General features: G+C 32.3%; 1 protein-coding gene across 2 annotated transcripts in view; it reads right to left on the reverse strand.

The window, feature by feature from the left end:
- The window catches only part of HELQ (helicase, POLQ like), a 49,151-nt gene that overhangs the window by 16,119 nt on the left and 8,520 nt on the right, over positions 1 to 24,512 (reverse strand). For both annotated transcript variants that reach the window (XM_031941756.1, XM_012552048.3), the window contains 9 exons: positions 23,170 to 23,370; positions 22,153 to 22,225; positions 20,305 to 20,402; positions 16,874 to 16,972; positions 16,288 to 16,433; positions 10,111 to 10,350; positions 6,731 to 6,872; positions 6,363 to 6,467; positions 2,351 to 2,573 (listed from right to left, as the gene is read on the reverse strand). In XM_031941756.1, the coding sequence (XP_031797616.1) occupies positions 2,351 to 2,573; positions 6,363 to 6,467; positions 6,731 to 6,872; positions 10,111 to 10,350; positions 16,288 to 16,433; positions 16,874 to 16,972; positions 20,305 to 20,402; positions 22,153 to 22,225; positions 23,170 to 23,370 (1,327 nt within the window). The remainder of the gene's footprint in view (positions 1 to 2,350; positions 2,574 to 6,362; positions 6,468 to 6,730; positions 6,873 to 10,110; positions 10,351 to 16,287; positions 16,434 to 16,873; positions 16,973 to 20,304; positions 20,403 to 22,152; positions 22,226 to 23,169; positions 23,371 to 24,512) is intronic.

Raw genomic sequence — 24,512 nt, forward strand, 5'->3', positions numbered from 1 at the left:
AAAAAATTCTGGTATAGCTAGTTCATCATTTCTTCATTGTATTTACATAATTAAAATATTTGAACATACATACATACATACATATATTATATATAATATAATATATACTTAGCCATTATATAACTATTTTTAGATTAAACCAAGAAAACCATTCTATGGTCTCAAAAAATGAAAAAGTTTTTTATTACTAGTTTTTGGAACGCATATTTAGAAATATTTTCCTTTCTTAATTCTTCTTCCTGGCTATCTTAGTTTCTTTTAAGACTCGGGTTAAAAATCATCTTCTAGAGAAAATCTTTCCTGTCTGACCCTTCACTTATATATACACACCACCACATATAACAAGACATCTATTTATATATACATAAGGCAAAATGTATATATGAAGATATAATATTTATGTATATATAAACATGTACAGTTACATGTACATATAAATACAATATATACTATTATATAGCAATATATATATACATATATACATACATGTGAATATGTATATATTTTAAAAACACAATTCTTTATATTTTATTTTCTTCATTAGAATGTAGGCTCTTTAAGGCCAAAGACTATCTTTTCCCCTTTGATTCTATCATAGCACTTAACACAGTGCCTGGGAGCCCTTAATAAATGCTTTCTGGTTGACCTACTTCTCCACACAGATATTTAGATAGATCCACAAATAAACAAATTAGAGAAATGAGGAAAAGATTATCTTTCTGATCTATGGTTAAGGGAAGAGTTCATGATGAAACAAGGGAAAGAAAACATCACAGAACAATAAACGGTTAATTCTGAATACATAAAATTGAAAAGGTTTTGCATAAACAAAACAAATGCAGTTAAAATCAGAATAGAAAGAATTGAGAAAGAAATCTCTACAACAGATCTGATAAAGATTTCATATCCCAATCATAAAAATGATTCAAATTTCCATGAATAAGAGTTACTCCCCAATAGATAAATTGTAAAAGATATGAACAGACAGTTTTCTAAGGAAGAAATCTAAGCTATCACTAGCCATATAAACAAATGCTCCAAATTACTAATAGAGAAACAAAAATTAAAGCAACATTGAAGCACAATATTTATTAGATAAGTAACCTAAAATGACATCAAAGGAAAGTGACAAATGTTAGAAGGGTTGTGAAAAAAACAGTTTCCCCGCCCCGCCCCCGGAATCATTGGAAAAGCTATGAACTGGTCCAGGCATTCTGGAAAATAATTTGGAAAACTAAAGCCACTGAACCAGACATAATCTTACAGCTATACCTTAATAGGTCTATACTTTGAAGGAGGAAAGAGAAAAGAAAAGAAACCCACAAGAACAAAAAATGTTTATATAAGTTCTTTTTGTAATAGCAACGGTTGGAAAAAAAAAAAAAGTCTACCCATTTATTGGGGAAATGAATAAACACATTATGGTACACGAATATCATCCACCACAAGAAATGTAAAATAGGAATTTTCTGAGGAATCTGGGAAGACTTCTAATAAATTATGCAAAATTAACTGAACAAACCAGAGGATTAATACAAAGACAGCAATGTTAGAAAGAAAAACAACTTCAAAAGATTTTAGAGGTGTGATCAATGTAAAGAAAAACCATGATACTAGAGGACCAAGATAAAGCATATTACCCATGTCCTGACAAAAAGGAGATACATTCAAAGTCTAAAATAAGAAACATATATTTATACATGGCCAATGAATGAACTTGTTTGACTACACATATTTGCTGCAGAGGTTTCCTTTTCTCTGCTCCTTTCTTTCTTTTTGAACATCTGTAAAGGTGAGAAGTGAAGTGGAAAGAATAAATTCATGTAAACTGGAAAATTAAATAAAAACAAAAAAAGATATTTGGGTCTGAAATTTTTCACCCAATAATAACCTCCCATCTGAAAATAAATAGAAAATCATTCCAGTCAGTTTCCTCAGTGTTCAAAGGATTTTCAAAGAAAATTTTCAAATAAAAAGGATTGCAGTATTCTACTTAGATACAATAAGAGTCTCCAAGGCCCTTTAGAGGCTTTCATTAACCACTATTTTATTTAAAATACTAATTTTATTTTGTTTCCAAGATGCATTAATAACTTTAAAAACCTAAATTATTTAATTTTTAAAACGGAGAACATACAATATTCAATTTCAGTCAATAAAATTTAAAAGATTCTACTTTCTTAAGAATAGTAACTTTTAATAATTCAAAATGTTGAAAACAAATGAATACCTTTTTCTGAAAACAAAATTAATATAAACATGGAAATACATAGAAAATTAGCACACCGAATTTGAAATGCAAATTAGTAATGCAATTCATCCAATAATACATCATGTAATTCATACTTACCTTTTAAAGAAGCCTGTCCTAACTTTGTGATTTGTAATTCACATTGGGACTCTTCTTCATTCTTACAAACACTTCTTTTTTGTAGAAGTCCTTTTTCCATTAGACTTGCCAATGCTTTCCTACATATTTCCCAGAGACTTTTTTCTTCAGATAAACGCTTTTGCTGAATGCCAAAAAATGTAGCACACATAAAGTGATATATGCCTTCAAGGTTTTTTGCTATCTGCAAAATGTTTGGAAATTAAATGAATATTTAACATGCAACACCAACATACAAAAGTAGAATAGACATTAAGAGTATGACAGGGAGCTATATGCTACTTCAATTTGCATACAACACAGATGAAGATTTCATGCTTCAAAATATCAAAAAAAAAAAATTAAAACTGTTGGAAGAAAAAATTCATCAAGCTTATTAGTCTTATTAATTTTATAACAAGATCCCCAAAGAGAAGTAATGTGATCAAATAAAAAGAAGCCTAGTCTTGGAGGCAGGAAGACCTGGGGACAAGTCCTGTTTCTAATATATATTAACTGTATGGTCATGGACAAGTCACTCAATTTCTGTTTAGTCAACTCTAAGATTATTAATTAGTTTAGTAGCCAGTGTGCATTAATGAAGAGAATTTCCACACCAGAAACTTCCCCAAACTTCCTCTATCCTCATCAAAAGCAACAAAATAATAAAACAAAAAAACCCTAAAATTCTTTTTAGTTGATATGAATAGTTCAAGAGAATTGCATACTAATGATAAATATATGAAAGACTATCAAATCACTATTAAGAGAAATGTTGAGATATTGAAATAATATGGGAAGGGCTGTAGGAAAACAAGTACAGTGATACACTACTAATGGAGATGTGAATTGGTCCAGATGTTGAGGAAACATTTTGGAATTATGCTTAAAAAAGTAACAAAAACATCCATATCAATTTTACCCAAACATCTCACTGCTAGGTACATATACCAAAGAAGTCAAAAGCCCCATTCACCTTCCTTGCAACAATCTTTGTGGTAGCAAAAGACTGGCAACAAAATAAATTCCCATCAATTAGGAAATGGCCAACCAAATTACGGTGCGTCAATGTAGATTATTATTGTATTCTAAGAAAAAAATGAACACTGCAGTGATACTACTATTATGTGCTGGAGCTGATGCATAATCAACTTCCAAGAGTTGTTCCATAAACACTACAAATTAGGGATTGACATTGTCTCTTGTTTAGATTTAACATACAAATGTACATATTTTTCAGAAAGTCAGTTCATTTATGTGCCCTTGCATATAGGAAAATGACCCAAGTGGACATAAACATAGCAAATTTTTTCATTAGTAGTAATAAACAGCAAACTAAGAGATTCCCCATTCACTGAAGAATAAACTAATCATGAATGTAACAATACCACTGCACCAAAGGAAATGATAAAATGGATAGCTTCAGGGGAAAAAAGTGATGACTTCAATCAATGCAGAGTGAAGTGCTTAAAATCAGGACAACTTTGGAAAACTTTAAAATTCTGATAAATGCAATGACAAACTCCAGTGCCAGATGACTGAATATGAAGCACCCCAGAGTGGTGATAGATTTGAAATGTGGAATAAGATACACATCTTTGGACAGAGATAAGGTGGAAATTTATCTTGCTTATCTAGGCAAATTACTACGATCTTTTGTTGTTCAATGGTGGGAAGTAGGGAGAGAAAATTGTTTTTACTTTAAAAAGGTAACGAAATGAATCTTTTTAAAAACTTTGAATAATTAAAAGCATGAAAATGTAAATATGAACTGATAAAAAAAGAAATACAAGGGACTTGAAATACAATGACAATAATGATGTATATGGAAGAACAAAAAAATAAAACTAAATGCTGTGTAAATGATGACACCAAGCATAGTCCTAAAATAGAACTGAGGAAAAAAAAAACTTCCTCAATCTACTGTAATTTATTAAGTGACTATGGGCCATGCATTATGTCAAGTATTAGGGATAGAAAGTCAAAAATCAAATAGGTCTTGACCTCAAAAGTACTTACATCCTATTAGGGCAGGCAGGTGGCAAAATAAAGAGAACACCAGGCCTGCAATCAGGAAGATCAGAGTTCAAACCATTGACCTAAGGTTAGAATATTTATAATTTTCTGTTTTATTCATATTAATAATCAGCTTTTTTCTCCCACAGTATTTTCAAAGCTCTATTTACTCTTTTCCCTCTGAAAAACAATTATCAGTAACTTCTTAGCTTTCCCAGAAATCTCTTTCTGGTCATTCTACTATACTTTTCCATTGACATAATGGCTCTAATTATTTTCATAAAACCATCTTTGATAGATTTTGTTTAAAATCATTCATAGAAAACAGGTAAAAGCAAACTGTTACTATTGGTACTGCTAGTAATTGTTGGTTGTATTTTTACCAATTTTAAACTCTTCCCTGCCCCCACTTCTCATTCTCATCTTTCTTCTTTTTTATCTGTTTTCTTTTTACCATTTAATTCTTCACCAAGACTATAATTTGTTCTCTCCATTAAACATCCATTAGCACTATTTAATCAGATCTATCATAGGTCTGGTCTGAGATTTACTACCAGGTTTTAAATCAGATTTGAGATTGGAATGAAATGAGACCATGGTAGACTAAGATGGGGTTCTTAATACCTTAGATGTGTCATGAAAACTTATGGTTCCCTTGTAGGATTATGCTTAATTTTACTGGCTAGATTATCCTTGTATAGATCCTTGTATATAAGCCTTTAGTTCTGCCCTTTTGTAATATTATATTACAAGCTCTCTGCTTTTTTACTATCAAAGCTGCCAAGTATGGTGTGCTCTAGATTTTGACTATAATGCTCCTAGGAGTTTACATTTGGTGTTTCTTTCAGGAGATCAACAGTAAATTCTTTTTACTTTCATTCTGTTCTCATTCTAAGAATTCTAAGGGGTTTTTATTTTACAATTTGTTAAAATATTCAACATAAGGTCTTTTTTTTTGGGGGGGGGAGGGTCAGATAATCTGACAATTCAGATTATTTCTTCTTACCTTATTATACAAGTCAGAGTTTGTGATAGATAGCTTACATTTTCTTGTGTTTTTTTTTTTTTAACTTTTGCTTTTGTTTTAATATTTCTTGTTTTCTTGTTGAGTAGCTTTTTTCCTCTGGCCCACTTCAATTTTGAGAACATTCAAGCCTTGGATGAGGGTTTCCTTTTGTTCTAAAGTATCCTTTTGTTGTTTTTTTTTTCCCCCCAGAAACTAATTTACATACTATGATCTCTTTTTAATGAAGTCATATTATTCCTCTTTCCTTGGTTAAGAAATTTCCACAGTGTTTTAAAAAATTAGTGTTATTTTTCATCTTATATTTCATTTTCATTTCCAAATATATTCTTTCCTTTTCCTCTAACCAGCAAAAGTAGTCCACTGTAACAAAGAATAAAATAAAATAAAATTTGAACAAAACTAATCAATTCATTAATGAAGTCTGTTGGCTTTTGCAATATTCTGTGCCCATAGTCTCCTACCTCAACAAAGAAAAGAAGGTATAATGTCTGATCTCTTGAAAGAAAAACTTAATCACTGTAATGACAGAACATTCAATTGGGGTTTTTTTGTTCTTTTCATTTACATTATTATTGCTGTACCTTAAGTGATTTCCCTGGTTCTCTCTCTTTCCCTGTATGTCTTCTCATACTTCTCCAAATTCTTCAGTCATTTTGTCTCACGGTAGAGTAATATTCCATTATATTTATGTATCATAATTTCTTTAGCTATTCCCCAAACAATAAACAATGATTAAGTGTTTATCAGGTGTTCTCTTTCACTTTAATAGTAAATTCTAGAAATGTACCAGGGAATTAAAATCAAATCACTAATCTACAGTTCCTACATTTTCACACTCAATAGTTTGATAAGGAATGAGTAAGAGAATGGATAAGTATCGTGTTCATCAGGAAAGTATTAATATATAAAAATCTTGAATTAGTTGGTTTAAAAAAAAATTCATATATATACCTTTAGCCCAATCAATGACAGGAGTAAACTTTGAATTCCTTTTGTGATTTCTTGCCCAAGATGGCTATAACAGTTCTCCAGAGGACTGTTTACTAAATTCAGTACCTATAAAATAAAACTACATTACACTTAGTGTTAATTTTATCATAGAAACTGCAACTGTAGCTAAGAAATTCTATTGCTAATGTTTTTTTTAAAAAAGGGGAGCAAAAAAGTATATGATGTCCATGAAGCCTTAATAAATATCATATGGAATCACAAATAATTAAATATTTATGAATCTCAAAAGTAGAATCTCACAACCTAAGGCATAAAAACTCGGAATCTTAAAACTTAAGAATTTTTTGTATATAAGGACATTACATTACCAGGTGCTTGTCTTTTTCTTGTAATATAAGAATACTTTCACCAACAGTATCTATTCCAGCTCGACCAGCTCTGCCAATCATCTGTTGATATTGATTCCTCTTTAAAAATTGTGTTGCAATATAGGGTGCTCTCAAAATAACTCTATGGAATCAGATAAATGGATTAACAAATAACTGTCACCTGCTATTAATAGAAATATTTAAGTTTTATTTTTTTTAACATGTTATTCATCTTTCCAATATACTATCCATGAAGTTGTAACACAGATATCAATTAAGGAAAACTGCAAAGCAACTACATGTAATTGTATAGGAATTTTTAAAAGATCCTTGTATTCCTCAAAAGTTTGTTCAAATTCAAACTAGATTATCTGAGTCAAAAAGTAAATATTACCCTCCCCCCCTCCCCCCACGCAAGCATAAGATGGGGATAAGCAAAGTATGGAGAAAAACTATTACAAAAGATAAAACAGAAAACTTCATCCCATGAAATTAAAATGACTTTAGAGGCCAAGAAGGCAGAGAGAAAACAAGAAGTTGCCCGAGTTCTCCAGAGTTTCCCTCATAAACAATGTTAAGTCAAGCCTCTAAAAGAATCGTGGAGTGACGGAATTCACACAAAAAGACAGTCAGACAAATTTCTAGACCAAGCTAACTTAGGACTTCAGGAAAGGTCGTCTCACTTGGGGAGGTCAACCTGGTGATGGTGGGGTCTTGGCAGGCCTGTGGGAGGCTCTCAGCACAGCAGAGATCAGCAACTAAGGCCCCGTCATTTTGGCTTAGCAGCCCCTAGCACAGTAGGTCAGCTATGAGGCCTCTAGCCCCAGCCCTGCAGGCAAACTGCCAGCCCCAGGACCAGGGCACAGCAAATACAACTAGGTCTGGCCACCTTAGTACAGTGGCAAGCCACCAGTCCAAGAGGCCTCAGCACAGAAAGCCAGTGACCAGGCCTCTGGCCCCCTAAACAAGACAGTTGGGGTACTGCTCTCTATATTCCAGAAGCAGAGATCAACTTAAAAAAATGAGCAAAAATTAAAAAAGAGCCCTGAGCATAGAAAGCTACTATGGCAATAGGGAAGATCAAAACACTACCTCAGAAGAGGACAACAATGTCAAAATGTTACACACAAAGCCTCAAAGGGGAATATGAATTGACAACAAAACTATACAAGTAGGGGACTTCAACCTTCCCCTGCTCAGAACTAGGTAAATCTAATCACAAAAAACCCAAAAAGTCAAGGAGGAGAATAACATTTTTAGAAAAGTTAGATATGACAGATTGAAAGATGATAGAAAGGAATACACTTTTTTTTTTTTCCAGAAGTCCATGGCACCTACACAAAAAGTGAGCATCAAAACCTTACAATCAAATGCAGAAAGGCAGAAATATTAAATGCATCCTTTTCAGATTATGATGCAATAAAAATTACATGTAATAAAGTATTACATGTAAGAAAGAAAGCTTAAGAATTAATTGGAAACTAAATAATTTAATCCTAACGAATAAGTTGATCAAACAATAACTATCAATAATTTCATCAAAGAGAATGACAGCAATGAAATAACATACTGAAATTTATGGGCTGAAGCCAAGGCAGTACAGGCAGTACTTAGGGAAAATATTATAACTCTAAATGTTTACATGAATAAAGTAGAAAAAGAACAGATCAATGAAGTGGGCAAACAATTTTAAAAGCTGAAAAAGAACAAATTAAAAATTCTGAAAATCAAAAGAAATTAATAAAATTGGAATTAAGAAAACTATTGAACTAATAAATAAAACTAAAAGCTGGTTTGTGAAGAAACCTTTTTCATAAAAATAAATAAACATTTGGTTAATTTTAAAAAAAGGAAAAAAGATAACTAAATTACCAGTATCAAAAATGAAAAGAATGAATTTGTCACCAATGAAGAGGAAATCAAAACAATAATTAGAAGCTATTTTGCCCAACGTATGCCAAGACATCTAAGTGAAATGAATGTTTATAAAGATTAACAGAAGAGAAAATAAAATATTTAAATAAACCCATTTCAGAAAAAGAAACTGAGTAAGCCATCAATGAACTCCCTAAGAAAAAATCTCCAGGACCAGATGAATTTGCAAATGAATTCTACCAAATATTTAAAGAACAATTAATTCCAATCTTATATAAACTATTTGGAAAAATAGGTGGAATTTTATCAAATTCCTTTTCTGACACAAATATGGTGCTAATACCTAAACAGGAAGAGCCAGAACAGAGAAAGAAAATTACCAACTTCCCTAATGAATATATTGATGCAAATTTTTTTTTTTTTTTGGCTGAGGCAATTGGGTTAAGTGACTTGCTCAGGGTCACACAGCTAGGAAGTGTCTGAGGCCAGATTTGAATTCAGGTCCTCCTGACTTCAGGGCTGGTACTCTATCCACTGCATTATCTAGCTGCCTCTTGATGCAAAATTTTAAAATAAAATATTAGCAAAGTAAATAAATACAGTAATTTATCACCAAGATGATACACTTATGATTGGGTGGGATTTATACCAGAAATGTAGGATTGATTCAGTATTTGGAAAGCTATCAGCAAAACTGACCATATCAGTAACAAAATCAACAAAAATCATATGTTTATTTCAAAAGAAGGAGAGAAAGTTCTTTATAGTTAAAGTTCTTTTAAAACTCTATAGAAAGTATAGGCATAAATGGAGCTTTCCTTAAAATGATAAATAATATCTATCTAAAACTATAAGCAAGCACTATCTGGAATGGGGATAAGCTAGAAGCCTTCCCAATAAGATCAGGCGTAAAACAAAGATGCTCATTATCACTATTATTAATCAATATTTTTTAGAAATATTAGCTCTACCAATAAGAGAAGAAAAAAAAGAAACTGAAGGAATTAGAATAGAAAATGAAAAAAAAAACTATCATTCTTTGCAAATAGTAAGATGGTATACTCAGAAGATCCTAAAGAATCAACTAAAAAACTATATAAACAATTAAAAACTTTAGCAAAGTTTCAGGATATAAAATAAACCAACATAAATCATCAGCATTTCTATATATTACTTATAAAACTCAGCAAGAAAAGATAGGAATTCTATTTAAAATAACTATAGATAATAAACCCCAGAAACTATATGAACACAATGTCATTTTGGAGAGAAGGGATAAAAGGGAAGAAGGAAGAAAAAAATTTGAAATTCAAAATCTTATAAAAAATGAATGTTGTAAACTATCTTTACATGTAATTGGAAAAATACAATACTATTTACAAAAAGAACCCAAAAGTCTTAAGAAATGCTTTTAAGGTTGATATGCTAATTTTGTATTTTAATAAAAGTCACATACACAGAAGACGCTACCTAGAAAAGACTAGTCAACAAATACTTTTACTAACCTTCGTGCAGGTAGGTTCACTCCGGCAGCTAATGTTGAAGTACAAGTCAGAAGACAAAGGACTCCAGTAGCATAAGCTTCTTCTAAGACTTTCCTTTCATCACTAGTAAGGCCACTGTGGTGATAAGCAATTCCAAATGGAACGGTGCGCTTGAGAACAGGACACAGGCTGCCATTACTGACATTCTTCAAGTTTTTAAGGAAATCACATTTTTCTTTTTCCCTGTGTTTTAGATAGTCCCTACAAAAAAAATCTGTTAGAAATGTAAAACTTTGATTTCACCAGTCCATCATCTCTTCTACTACACTTTTATCAGAGCCAGGGAGAACAGCTGAAATCTTAAAATATTAATGTGATAATATTTTGCTTAAGATATGTACCACAAATACTCCCAAATAAATGGATACACATATATTTTAGAATCATATATTAAATCATAAAGACTACATGATTAAAGATACTATCCTCCCACATCTCTTATTCCAAAAGGAAGCAAAAAACACACCTAAACCCATCTTTCATGCCTAAGACACAGCTCTGAGCACCTATTCACCACAAAAAAACTTAAAAAGGCAACACTTCCTGACATTACTTATGATCTACAATCATATGTACATCTGAAAGTATAGGATGTTCTTAATGAGTGTCATGATAACGGTACATTTATAGGTACATTTTAACAATTTGCATATAGTAAATTCTCTTCTCTTTCTCAATAACAAGTTAAGCCGTAACAAAGTACAGTAGCCCAGAAAGAGAAAAGCCACACAACAATACGGAATAGACTACTATATCCCTTGAAAAGGCAAAAAGCACAGGCATAGGAAAGGTTCATGTTATCCTTCAAAGAGAAAATGAACAGCTATACTCAACTTAAATGGTATGGATTAAAAAAATATTGTTTCATTTATCCTATATGAAATCAGTTAGGCAAGTTGTCTACTCAACCAAAAATCAGGATAGTTATAGCATAGTGCTTGTTTACTACTTCATAATTTCCTTTGCCAACTCATCATCCACATACATTACTTCCCGTAAGTATGGCTATCTCTTGGTTGTCTAATGTCAGTCCTCCTTTTCTCTCCTTTCTCTCTATTCTTTCTCTTGGTAACCTAATTCTTTTTTCTTTCTTCAAAAGTTTACACTGTTCACCATCTTTTTTCTTCTCAACTCCTGTACTAAAAAACTTTGATATTCACACGGATGTTCCCTCAAACTTCTTCCTTTCAACACCCCCATTCAAATGTTCTCATTTCTCCTCAACATCATTATAGGCTATGTTTTTTTTTTTTTTTAATAGCTTTTTTTTTTTTTTTAACAAGTTGTATACATAGGTAATTTTACAGCATTGACAATTGCCAAACCTTTTGTTCCAATTTTTCCCCTTCTTACCCCCACCCCCTCCCTCAGATGACAGGTTGACCAATACATGTTAAATATGTTAAAGTATAAATTAAATACAATATATGTATACATGTCCAAACAGTTATTTTGCTATACAAAAAGAATCAGACTTTGAAATAGTGTACTATTAGCCTGTGAAGGAAATCAGAAATGCAGGCGGACAAAAACATAGGGATTGGGAATTCTATGTAATGGTTCATAGTCATCTCCCAGAGTTCTTTCGCTGGGTTTAGCTGGTTCAATTCATTACTCCTCTATTGGAACTGATTTGGTTCATCTCATTGTTGAGGAGGGTCATGTCCATCAGAATTGATCATCATATAGTATTTTTGTTGAAGTATATAATGATCTCCTGGTTTCACTCAGCATCAGTTCATACAAGTCTCTCCAGGCCTTTCTGAAATCATCCAGCTGGTCATTTCTTAATAGGTTATGTCTTTATACCACCTCAATCTCTCATAGGGATGGTAGTAGGCCAGATGTTGGGAATAATTGCAAATGTTCCATTTTCCTAATTAGAAACTCTGACATTACCATATCTGATTATAATCATTTAATACTTAACCTCTCCTGTTCATTCTCATCGAGACTTCCATTCACTCTATCCCTTACAATTTCTCAGATCATTAACTCTGACCATTCTCAACTTTCTCCAACCTTAGATCAACACTTTCATCATTTCAATTCTACTCTCATCCCTGCTCATGAAGAAGGGCCAAAGAGTATAAGCCTCCATCTCCTCTCTCTGGCTTTTTTTTTTCAATATAACCTTCTCCTGATTTACATCTACTTGTCAGACTACTACTTTATAATCTTTGCCAACTCACCATCTACATTACTTCCCCTATGTATGGTCATCCCCTAATTGTCTGATGTCAGTCCTCTTTTCCCCCTCTCTATTATTTCTCTTGATAATCTCATCAGCTCTTATAAGCTTAACTCTAAAATCTATGTACATCAATTCCTAATCTCTCTTGAGAATATCTGTCCCAAATCATCAATTAATTATGAGACATTTCAAATTGGATGTTCCAGAAACATCTTGAAATTCAACATGTCTAAAATTGAATTTATTATCTTTTCCCCAAACCCTCCCCTTTTTTTTTTAAAGCTTCCTTATCTTTGTTAAAAGGTATCACTTTCTCCACAGGCCCACAGATTTATAAACCTTCACCCTCTCACCTCAATGTCCAATCTGTGGTCAGATCTTATTGCTTAAATCTTTACAACATATTTCCCATTCTATCTGCTCTCTGATCATAGCAGCCACCTAAGTTCAGGCTCCCCACCCCCTTCTCTGGACATATTGCAATACCTTTCTAATTAGTCTCACTGCCCAGTCTATTACTCCTGCAATGTAAGCTATAAATTGCTGCCAAAACAATTTTCCTTAAGATATGACCATTCGCTTCTCCTACTCATTTAGCTTCAGTAGCTTCTGACTGCCTGTAGCATAAAATATAAACTTCTCCACTTAGCCCTTGAAACTCTACACAACCTGTCAATTTTTTCTTAAAGCTAAAATATTGCTTTATTTTTTATTTCATTTGTTAATATGTTGTATATATCTAGCAATTTTGATATTCATTCTATTATAGAGAAATAAAAAGTTATTACTAAATGGAAATAAAGGCTTTTCAGTTTATTAAATAACTAACATTTAGTAACTTGGAGTAGGGCTCAAACTAATTAATTAATGGATAAAGAAAATACAACTTTATCAATGAGAAAATCATACAAACATACCTCTGGATCACTCTACAGCTTTGGAAAAGTAAATAACATAACGAGGCAACCAAGAGTCACAAAAGTGGTTCTCGTATTTCAAACAGAAAATGTGTTGAACTGAATGTCAACTACTATTTCCATTTACATAATTAGGAATATAGTTTGTGAAAACAAAATATTTAAATAAAGAATATGGGCAATCTTGTAGCATTCTAAGAGAGCTTATTTCTGTGTACAGTCATCATACTAAGAGACATATTTAATGAAACTGGTTATTTTTGGTGATGAGTGTCAGTAAATCAAAAGTCCCTGAGTGTAAATAGAAAATATGGTCAAGTAGACTATCTTTATGTATATTAAAGATATATACTTCCATCCAATACAAACTCTTAATCCTTCCACAAACGTCTCTCTTTTCCACCTTTTAGCTGAGAACTTTGCTTCATATTTCAATGAAAAAAATTGAGACCATTTATGAAAAGCTCTTTTCTTCTCATCTCACATTATTTATATGTTTCTTCCTTTATCCAGCTTGCATAAAGAGAGAACTCTTCTTGCCAATGCAAATACCTTTACATGCACAAGTGATTCCATTGCAATCTTCTCCAGCAGACTGCTCCTTCTATCATTCCCACTCTTTCTTTTTTATTCTGTCCCTCAAACTTACCTTCACTTGATCCACTAATCCCTGCTAAAATTTATGGCTAAATTCCTTGAGAAAGAGATCTGTAATGTTACTTTCTTTCCTCTGGTTTCTGTTTTATTGAATCAACTAAAATTGTTTGCTCCAAAAGTAACTGGCAAATCAAATGTTCTCTTTTTAATCCTCATTCTTCTTGAGTTCTCTGAAACCATTTGAATAACCGTTTCTCTTTGAGTTTGTTTCTCTTTAGATTTAGATGGATTTCCTTCTATAGCTTCTCTCCTCCCTGCTGAACTGTTCATTCTAAGTTTCCTCCAGGATGATGAGGAAGACTTCCAAAGCTCTGCCAGAATCCTGTCTACTTTCCCTTTTATAATGTTTCACTTGGTGATCTCATTAGATCTCAAGAATTTAATTATTATCTCTATGTTGCTGATTCTCAGATCTACTTATCTAGCCCTAACCTCCAAATCCATATCTGATCATGACCATTTTCAACAGTCTGCCTCCCTATTAATTACATCCAAGATCAAATATAAAATCCTGCTTGTCTTTTAAATACCTTTGTAACCTTGCCCCTTCCTATTTTTCCTATCTTAGTGTGCCCTCTGACTCACCAAACACTATCATGTACTCTATGACCCAGAGATACTAGCCTCTTTGCTGGTCCCTAAAATAATCTTATCTCCCTGACTTCAGGCATTTTCACTGGCTGTTCCCTCTACTGGATACTCTTTCCGATCTCCTTTTACTCCCTGACTTCTCTGGTTTCTTCAAGTGTCCCACCAGATGGTGGGAAAAATAATTAATAATAAATAATAAATGCTTGTTGACTTGACAACTGGACACCTAAGACTGGATGTCCATCTTAAACTCAACATATCCAAGGCTGAACTTATATTTTCTCCAAAATTCTCCCCTCTCCATAACTTCACTTTTATAATCAAGAGTACCATTCAGCCTCCCAACCTCCCATGTCATTTTGGACCTCATTCTCTCATACTCCATATCCTGTCAGTTGCAAAGTCCCTCATATTCTGATTTTGTAACATCTCATATATGCTCCTTCATCTCCTCTGACACAACCACTGTCTGGTTCAGGCCTTTATCACTTTTGCCTGGCACTGTGCAAGCACTTGAGAGTGGGTCTATCTAACACAGGACTTCCCACTCCAGTTCATTCTCCACTCGGGTATCTAAGTGATCTTCCTAAAGAGAAGATCTATGTTCTCCAACTACTCAATAATTCCAATGGCTCCCTATCATCTTCAGGATCAAATATAAATTTCTTTTTAGCATTCAAAGTACTTTACATTGTGGTTCTCTCCTATCTTTTCATTCTTCTTATAGGTTCATCTCCCTTTAATAAATGCTGATTTAACTAGTGATTTTCATAGATATTATATCTACACAAGTAATGCCCATGAAAATTGCCACACACTTAAATATTTGCAATTGTGTGGGAGCTAAAATCAATTTTAACTATTTTTGCTCTTTAGTAACTCATAACTCCAAACCTTGTACTTTTTGTACACTTAAGTAACTCTCACAAGAAAGTAGAAATACTTATCAGCACTTTAAATATTCATGATTTCAATGATATTAGCATACTCTTCAACGACACAGCTTGGAAATCTTCTGAATTAAAGTTTATCCTCTGTCCCAATTGCTTTGTCAGGCCCATATTCAAAGATTTCACAGCTTGCTAGCTTCACATATTACATGCTCAGCTGACATAACCTTTAAGAACTCAGTTAACTCTATAGCACAATTAGACAATGGAGTGGGATTTTTTATGGAGGATGATAAAAATGATATTAAAGTTTTTCCAGTTACAAAGTAGGATGCTTAAGGCAGAAATATAGAGTGTGCAGATAAGAATTAACCCTTATATCGCATCTACTTTCTTTCCAGCCATGTCACTTGAGACCAGGTCTCAGAGTATTTCATGGGGCCCAAATATTTATGTGGCCACAGCCATATGATCTTATAATCTAGCCATCTTCTAGTCAATAGCACTGCTGAACACTCACCTCTATTCTCCCCTACCCTATGCAGTTCTGAAACCATAATCAAATCAGAATTTCTGATACTGCTACTAGAAAGAACATGTTAATCTGAGGCTCCATTCACCATCATCACACTGACTTTCCAAAATAAAATTTCCTCCCTAGTCAACTTCTTAATTATCAATGTGTTGATTTCTATTAAAATACAAGCTCTTTAAGGGTAAAAACTCTTTTCCTTTTAATTCATATCCTCAAAGTTTGACACATAGTAAATATGCCTGACAAAAACTTTTTCCATTCATTCAAAAGGCAATCATTTTCACAAAATAAAAAGTGATATATATTCTTGTGATAAAAAGAACACATGAAATATATTTTTTAAAATTAACATACTTATTCAAAAACTTGCATATCATATCTGCTACATTTTCACAGTTTTTCTTAGTGGGGCAAAAAACCAAGCAGGAATAATTTGGAATAACTTCAGTCACCAAAGCAACTAAATGATCAGGATCCATCTTTTTGAGATGATCAGAATACTGCAAAATAATTTAGAAAACAGCCTTAATTAGTAATAATATCAACACTGTCATACTCTTTCAGCTTTTATTAACTGAAGGCTAGTAAAAACAGAAAAATACCTACAGTGTACAAATTCCTTAATTTTTCTTAGATTATAATTCACTTGGTATGATTAAATTCTTTGAAAAACTATAAATTGACTTTTTCATGAGAGGAATTAAAAGAAAAGAGTCAACACTAATTTCAAAACAACACCTTTTAAAAATTCTGAAATCCAATTCAATGAATATCCATTTTATTATTCTTTAAAACCAGCAATAAAATGTAGTCTTCAGTAATTTTTACAAAGACATAACATGTTAACTTTTTTATGTCAACATCTGCATTAAAGAACATACAATTTCACAATTCACTTTAAATATAAACATCCACTGTAAAATTTCTAGTGAACTATTACCTTGCATTTAAGGAGACGAGAAAAAGTATAGCCTTTTTCTGCTTTGATGTCAACTTCATAGATAGTATCATTTATTTTCAGATATTCTTTTAACTCTACCTGGAATTTTAAAAGTATAGATACACTTAAAATAACATGTATGAGTATATGCAAGTACATATATATACATAAATGCATATATGTGTTGTACATATATATTTTACTTATTTGTTGGTCAAAGTGTTAAATTTTGAAAATTCACATTGCAAAAATTGACATTAACAAAAGATGATTTATTCTCTAAAAACAAGGGAAAAAAAATTCAAAAAACTAAAAGGACAAAGATGTAATTCTTAAGGAAAAAAAAGTATCAATTCCATTTTTTGAAACATTTTTCTTTAATTATTCTTTCTACCCAAACCCCTTGCCCTTATATTTACAACCTTCAATATAACTATTCCCTTTTCAACAATCTGGTCTCTGAAGAACTTTCATCAGTTTTTAAATAACCCTGTATTTTCCATCTTTACACAACATCAGCCACATCATATATGGGTTATCATAATCCTTATTTGTCACCCATAACTATTCTACTTCTATAATCTAGAACTCTGAAATTTCTCTTTTCTATTACTATTCACTATTCTTCACTTTCTTCTCCTAATTCTAAGCCTAACCATTTATTTCCTAAACTAATTCTTCATCTTTCCTGCAATCTTTATATATGATCACCTCATAAAACATTATTGGCTACAATTGGATCCTTTTTTTCTGTTTTCCAATCAATAGTTATGCCTTGTCAACAAACATTAACCCTACTGAAATTAACTCCAACTATCTGTCTTTTCCATTATTCCTCCTGTACATTTAAAAACTGTGGAGAATATTATATAACTATGATGAGAAAAATCACTATAAATCTGTTATCTAATCTTATATATGTCTCATTGGTAAATGACTATCATTTTAATCTCATTAATTAATGCTATCACTCTCTACAACGTATATGCCAAATCTCTATTTATCTTAGGTCTTAAAAGGGGTTTAAATGAAGACGAAAGCATTTACATTTAAGGTAAGGAATTTGAGTAAAGCAGTGATGAGCATTAAGATGTTTATTTCTTAGGTTCTTTTCAAAAATTCAATTCACTTATTTTTAGTATTGATTTTGTTAAAACTTTTGAGTTCTAAATTATTTTGTTTCAACCCCTCCCACAATCACTGAGAAGGCAAGCAGTATATTATACATGTGAAATCATAGAAAACATTTCTAAATTAGCCTTATTGCAGAAAAACAGGTGAGAAAAATCAAGTGAAAAAATTATATTTCAATTTACACTCAGAGTTTATTACTTCTCTGGAAGTAGATATATGCTCCAAGTTCTGATAAAAAGGAAGAGACTCTCTTTGCCAAAATGTTGTCTTTGTTCCTATTATCACTAAGAGCTGGATCTCCAATCTTACCTTTTTTTCTAATCTTCAACCTCTCCTAATCTATCATTTCCTTCTCCCACTATTTACAAAAGTTTATTTCTCTCCATCCTTAAAAAAAGAAAAACCCTTTGTTCAATAAGCATTTATTAAGCACTTATGATAGTTATGTGCTATGCTAAGCCTGGGGAAACATAGAAAGCAAAAACATAATCACTCTCCTCAAGGAACTTGGTCTAATGGAGAAGACAATAACTATATACATGCAAGACATATTAGGTAACCTGAAAAGGAAGGTACTAGTATTGGAGGGAACCAGGAAAGGCCTCTTGCAAAAAGTGAAACCTGAATTGAGACTTGCAGAAGGCCAAGAAACCTATGAAGATAAAAAGAACCAGCACTCTAATATGAGGAAAGAGCCAGGGAAAGGGAGAGTCCAGAGATGGAGTCTTATGGATGAGGACCCGCAAGCAGGCTAATGTGGCTGGACTCAGTACAGTAAAGTTATAGTATAGTACAATACAGTGAAGTACAAGAAGCCTGAAAAGACCACAATGGGCCTGCTTGTATAGGGGTTTAAATGAAGAAGAAAGCATTTACATTTAAGGTAAGGAATTTGAGTAAGGCAGTGATATGATCAGATCTCATCATTAAGAAGATAACTGGCAACTTTTTCAGTTTTTCCCTCAAAATTTATGATTATTTTGGTGTGTGGGTAGGTATGTGTGTGCTTATTTTAGCATATTATTTAATGTCTACTTATTTCTTTAATTTAATGTAGTTTGGAGGCAAATGCTTTTATAAATATAGACAAAATGTCTTCAGTAAACATCATCAACTATATTTTTTGAAAAAGGCCAAATCTGATAATGTTCATATTTATACAAAAATAATATATTATAGGGAATATAAGCTGATTTAATTTGAAGAAAAAAAAATTTAAGCTTGTTTAGGAAATGAAAATAGCTCACTTCTTACTCTTCAGATACTAATATTAGAAAGAGTTTTAGAAAAGACTATAATACAAGCTGTCCCAAAAGTCTGAGTGCTGTTGTAAGTTCCTAAAATGAAAAACTACAATAAGGCTTTTGGGTACTCTCTATGTAAGCACTAAGAATAATTTTCAAATAAAAATAATTTAAAATTTCAGTGTAATTTATCATCCATAAATGAATTAAATTCAAAAACACATGAAGTCTAAATTTAGAAAACACATTATAATAGCCAGGCTTATGCGGGGATCAGTGTCAAAATATTGTTTTCTTCACATACTAACAACTTAAGTACATCTGAACTTGTTTTCTGCTATATCTACCTCCCTCCAAAATTAAAGGGAAAAACAGAGTAAAATTATGTACCTATTCTTTAATTGAAAGGTTACTTTCCCCCTTGTAAATATTTCATAGAGATAATTGAAAATAAGAATCTATATGTGTTTCTCTTCCACATCTAGATCTTTGGTTTCCCATAATTTGAGGTCTGACTATGGAGTTTCTAAATATCACTAAATGATACCAACTACAGATTCCTCAATAGACATTCAGATCATATTTATGAATGTTTATGGGCATGTCCAGATTAAGTAAGGATGATTTCATTGAGTGAGATGGAACCTAATGGGGCATTTCAAACAGTTCCATCCTTCCAGAAACCCCCAAACAGGAAGTACCCAATTCCCAAAAGGCTAACTCAAAAGGTAGGGAGTTTCCTGGAATTCTTTGTGTGATAACTGTTAATAGAAAATTCTGACACTCCCAGTGATAGCCTCTGATTGTCCCTTCACCATAGATTCTGTGATCCTTAAGCAATCTCAGGGTTCAAGATTGAATGTTGGATTAGAAATGACAGAAGATACATGACAGTGTCAGAATAAAGACCACAGGTAGGAGGCCTCCCCTTTGTTGCCTTCCCTTTCTCTTTATAGTATATGTTACTATACTACCAATACTCAAATCATAACATATGCCAAATTTTAAATGAATTTAGTCTTGTTAAATAAAAAGAAAACCTTAAACACATACTGGTCTAAATTTACTAGTATAATATTCTGCATTCAGGAATTCTTGTAATTCTTCAACATTATTTAATGTTGCACTCATGCCAATAATTTGAGTTGTTTCTGGAAAAAAAGATAAGGAAAAAACATTATTCAATATGTTTAGAACAAAACTGACAAACAGGGTTTAAAGATTTATTCTATCCTGTGCCACCAAGTGACTGATTTCTGAAGGAAAAAAACCCAAAATGTTGGAATATTTTAATCATTTAGATTGAGGTTTTAACATATTCCTTTTGATGAAAAATTTTGCTAATGTCTTAATATTTTCTTCTTTTTAAAGCAAAGTACACTGAATTTAACTTTTTCTTGATACAGCAGGCCCATCATTACACTCAGCTATTGCAACATGTTATTTCTAACAATGAATAAAATTAATAATAACATTTATACAGTTTAAAGCTTGCACAGTGCTTTACATATTTAGTCTTATGTATACATAGAGTAAACAAATTAATATAGTCTTTTCTTATTACATTATGTACAGCAGAGACAGCCATGAACTCAAGCCTACATACAACATGAACTGATGGGACTGGTGCAACACAGAGACAGATGCGCTTTGATGGCAAGTGGAACACAGATGTTGTAAAGGTCAAGGACATTTCCCTGCAGTGCTGTATTGATGCCATGTATCACCCCTCACATTGTGAAGGATTCTATGCAGCCAAGTTTCTAGAAAGCACAGCATCCAAATGTGAAGCACCTCATCAATGCCACAGGTAAGCAAAAAAGGGCTGCTACAATGGCAAGAAACTGATGACAGAAGAAAAGGTCTATCTTACAATACATATGTAAACTGCACATTGCTTTGAACTTTGTGTCAAGCATAGGTAGCAGGGTTTGATTTTAATCCCCATATATATACACTCTGGTCTTAAAGTCAGTTTATGCATTTTACTTTTCTTTGATTTTATCTGATAGATAACATAAACAATTTTTGTGCATGGCTTTAGAGAATTTCCTGAATTCTAAAAGTTGTGAAAACTCATTAATCTCATGATAAAGGAATGCAACATATAAAGGAATCTAAGTATGACTAGTTTTATGACTAATTTTACTAGTGCTAATCCAAATAGTAAGAATAACTAGTAAAATTATGACTAACTTTCCAGGTGTCTTAACTGAATGTGATAACTAAATAATGAAGCAAGAAGTGCTACTTTGTGACATCCCGTTATAGCTTTTAACACAGACATATCCCTAATAGTTTCACATTTATATCATAAGCCTTCTAAAGATTCCTAAGTTTTTTAGATATTTTACAATGGTAACATGATGTGAGGGATATAATGAATCATTTTCAAAATTCTGTAACTTTGCAATAAATGCTTAATTTGGTTTCAGGACAATGAAGAAGAGCTAAAGAACCAACAGAATATAAGAAAGAGACAAGACAGAAAAGAGAAAAGCAATAAAATGAAATGCAGGACAGAATCAGTGGCAATTCTTTGATAGAGACAGCCAGTAAACATTTTATCAGGAAAGAAGAATAAAGTCAGCAATGAAGAAACAGAAAACACAAAAGCAGTGCCATTAGGTGATGAATCTGACTAGCAGAGAGGTATCTCAAGTGTAAGAAGCTTATTTTTTTTTTTATGAATTGCCAGATTAAATTTATTTCTTAAGTAGTAATGCTTATTTTATATAATATTTTCACACCTTTTACTTCATTTTGATATGGTGAATAGCTATAATATGAATTTTGTAAACTGGACTATAGCATGGTTATGGCAGGGCTGGGATTCTTGTATTTATGTATCTTGATTTCTAATGCAATTCTGTGTTTAACCACAATTTATAAAATACTTACTGCTGGTATAAAGAATTTTTGCTAGGGTAATTTCCAGTATAGCTCCTCGGCTTCCTTCACCAATCATGTGCAACTTTGAATTGAAAAACAAAAAGATATTAAATGTATTTCAGATAAAATGGGTTTCATATTATTTACACAAAATGAATCTACAACCCTAATTTAGAACTCTTATATGTGCATTATCAGTGAGAAATTAAGAATTTTTAGGAACTATAAGACTTTGGGGACCTTTTCTCACAAATTGTTATTACATTTCTTTTAAGTGCAGAGCATTTTTTTTTTTTTTTTTTTTTTTGTGAAATATTCATGATAACCGGTTTTGGAGTAACAAAGAACTAACAAATTATGTGCCCACAGATTGGGAAATGGCTGAACAAACTGCAGTACATGGACATAATGGAATATTATTGTGCTATAAGTAACGATGAATTCAAAGAAACTAATATGATCTGATAGAAGTAAGCAGAACTAGGAAAACAATCTACACAGTTATATAATTCAGAACTAAAAAGAATAAAACAAAGCCCACCATTGAAAAATGACTATCCTTGTCTCCAGGGAGTTAAAAAAAATATACCACTCTTCTCTTGTTGGAGATTGGGAGTCTTACAAGAGTGGAATACTGCATACACTCACTGTGTGGTGTGTTCACTGCTAGTTGGTTTTGCTTAACTGCTGTTCTTTGTTACAATGGAATATTACTGATGGGGGAGGGAAAAGGAGTATAAGGTGAATGGCTTGGATGTAAAAGAATAAAAGACATCAATAAAAAATTTTTAAGTAATCTAGATAATGTCTATCAAGTAACCAATAGAAAATCCAATATAGAGAAGATTATTAAATTAAGAATAAAGGCATCTTAAAAATTTATGACAAATTTAATACTTTCTTTTGTCATGATCTGGAGAGATCTATATATAGCACTGAGGAAATTATTTTTTAAATTACTAAAAATAAAGCCAAACAAACAAAATTACTATAATGTTGTAATAAACTAGGAAAGTATTAACAAACCTCATCTACGACAACTAGACCCAATTCATTAATTCTTCCTTCTTCAATTAATGAGTTGACTAGACCATGTCCTTTTTCAATAGTAGCAATATACAAAGATTTTTTTCCTCTTCTTTTAATTGGAGGAACTCTCCCTTTACTTCCAGCATATTCTTCAACAAAAAACCCCAGCTCTATTCCAAAATTTGACAGACTTGAAATCTGTAACAACAGGTTTCAAAATGCTAAGTAAGAAAACTAAGTGCTTACATAAAACACAATTAAAATTGTATGGAAACTTAACCTGAAAAAAAAAAAAAAAAACAACAACCCAAGACTTACTTAAGTAACATCATCAACAACAAATACAAAAATCAACTTGATGGCTTTTGCAAAATAAAGAGAAACTTTAAGAAACCATTTAGTTTACAAAAATTTTTTTTTTGGCTGAGGCAATTGGGGTTAAGTGACTTGCCCAGGGTCACACAGCTAGGAAGTGTTAAGTGTCTGAGCCCAGATTTGAACTCAGGTCCTCCGGAATTCAAGACTGGTACTCTAATCATTGCACCACCTAGCTGCCCCTTGGTTTACATTTTAAGAGAAAGCTTAACATACAAACTTTAGAAGAGACTTTCTTTTCCAAAATCAGTGTAGACATATCTTCAATATTTAGACAATTCTTCAATGCTGATTACAAAAAAGACCTATGGACAACAATCGGGCTTCACTCTAAATCCAGGGCCTCTTATAATAAAGTCTTTCACCCAACCCCAGAGACCAGATTAGGTCCACTGAGATAAATTAAGTTTTACTTTTTCACTTGGGTAGAAGGATTTCAAGGAGATGCTAATTGCAGTCCCATCTACAACAAAGAAGCAATAAGTCCTCTTATACTTAATAGGCTTTTGGCTCAATTTCTACAAATTCAATCTTTGTTCAATTGTTTCTTCCTGTGTCTTGAAGGGAAATTAAGAAGATAGTGGCTCCTGAATCAAAAGATACAAATGTAGTGTTACTCCAGAAACACTGTACCTTCCCCAGAAATGGACACTATTCCAAGTTCATCTGAAATCAGAAATTAGAGGATTCCTAGGGAGAATAAAAAGAGCTGACTCCATTCTGTCAGCTGCATAGGCAGTCCAACTCAAGTCAATTCAAAATGATTTCTCAAAACCAGGCTTTGAAAAAGTCCACTGCGATTCAAATAGAGCTCCCAGACAGTGTCTTTAAATCCAAATCACTGGCTTTCATAGATGGGTCCTAGTCCAAGTCTCTCTTACTCATTATTTGGCATCTGAAAGTTGTGAGTATAAATAGTAATTGTTTCAATTCAGGCCAGAAATTCTAAGGGTTTTTCCTTCCCA

This window comes from Sarcophilus harrisii, chromosome 6 (assembly GCF_902635505.1).
Source record: "Sarcophilus harrisii chromosome 6, mSarHar1.11, whole genome shotgun sequence".
NCBI lineage: Eukaryota > Metazoa > Chordata > Mammalia > Dasyuromorphia > Dasyuridae > Sarcophilus > Sarcophilus harrisii.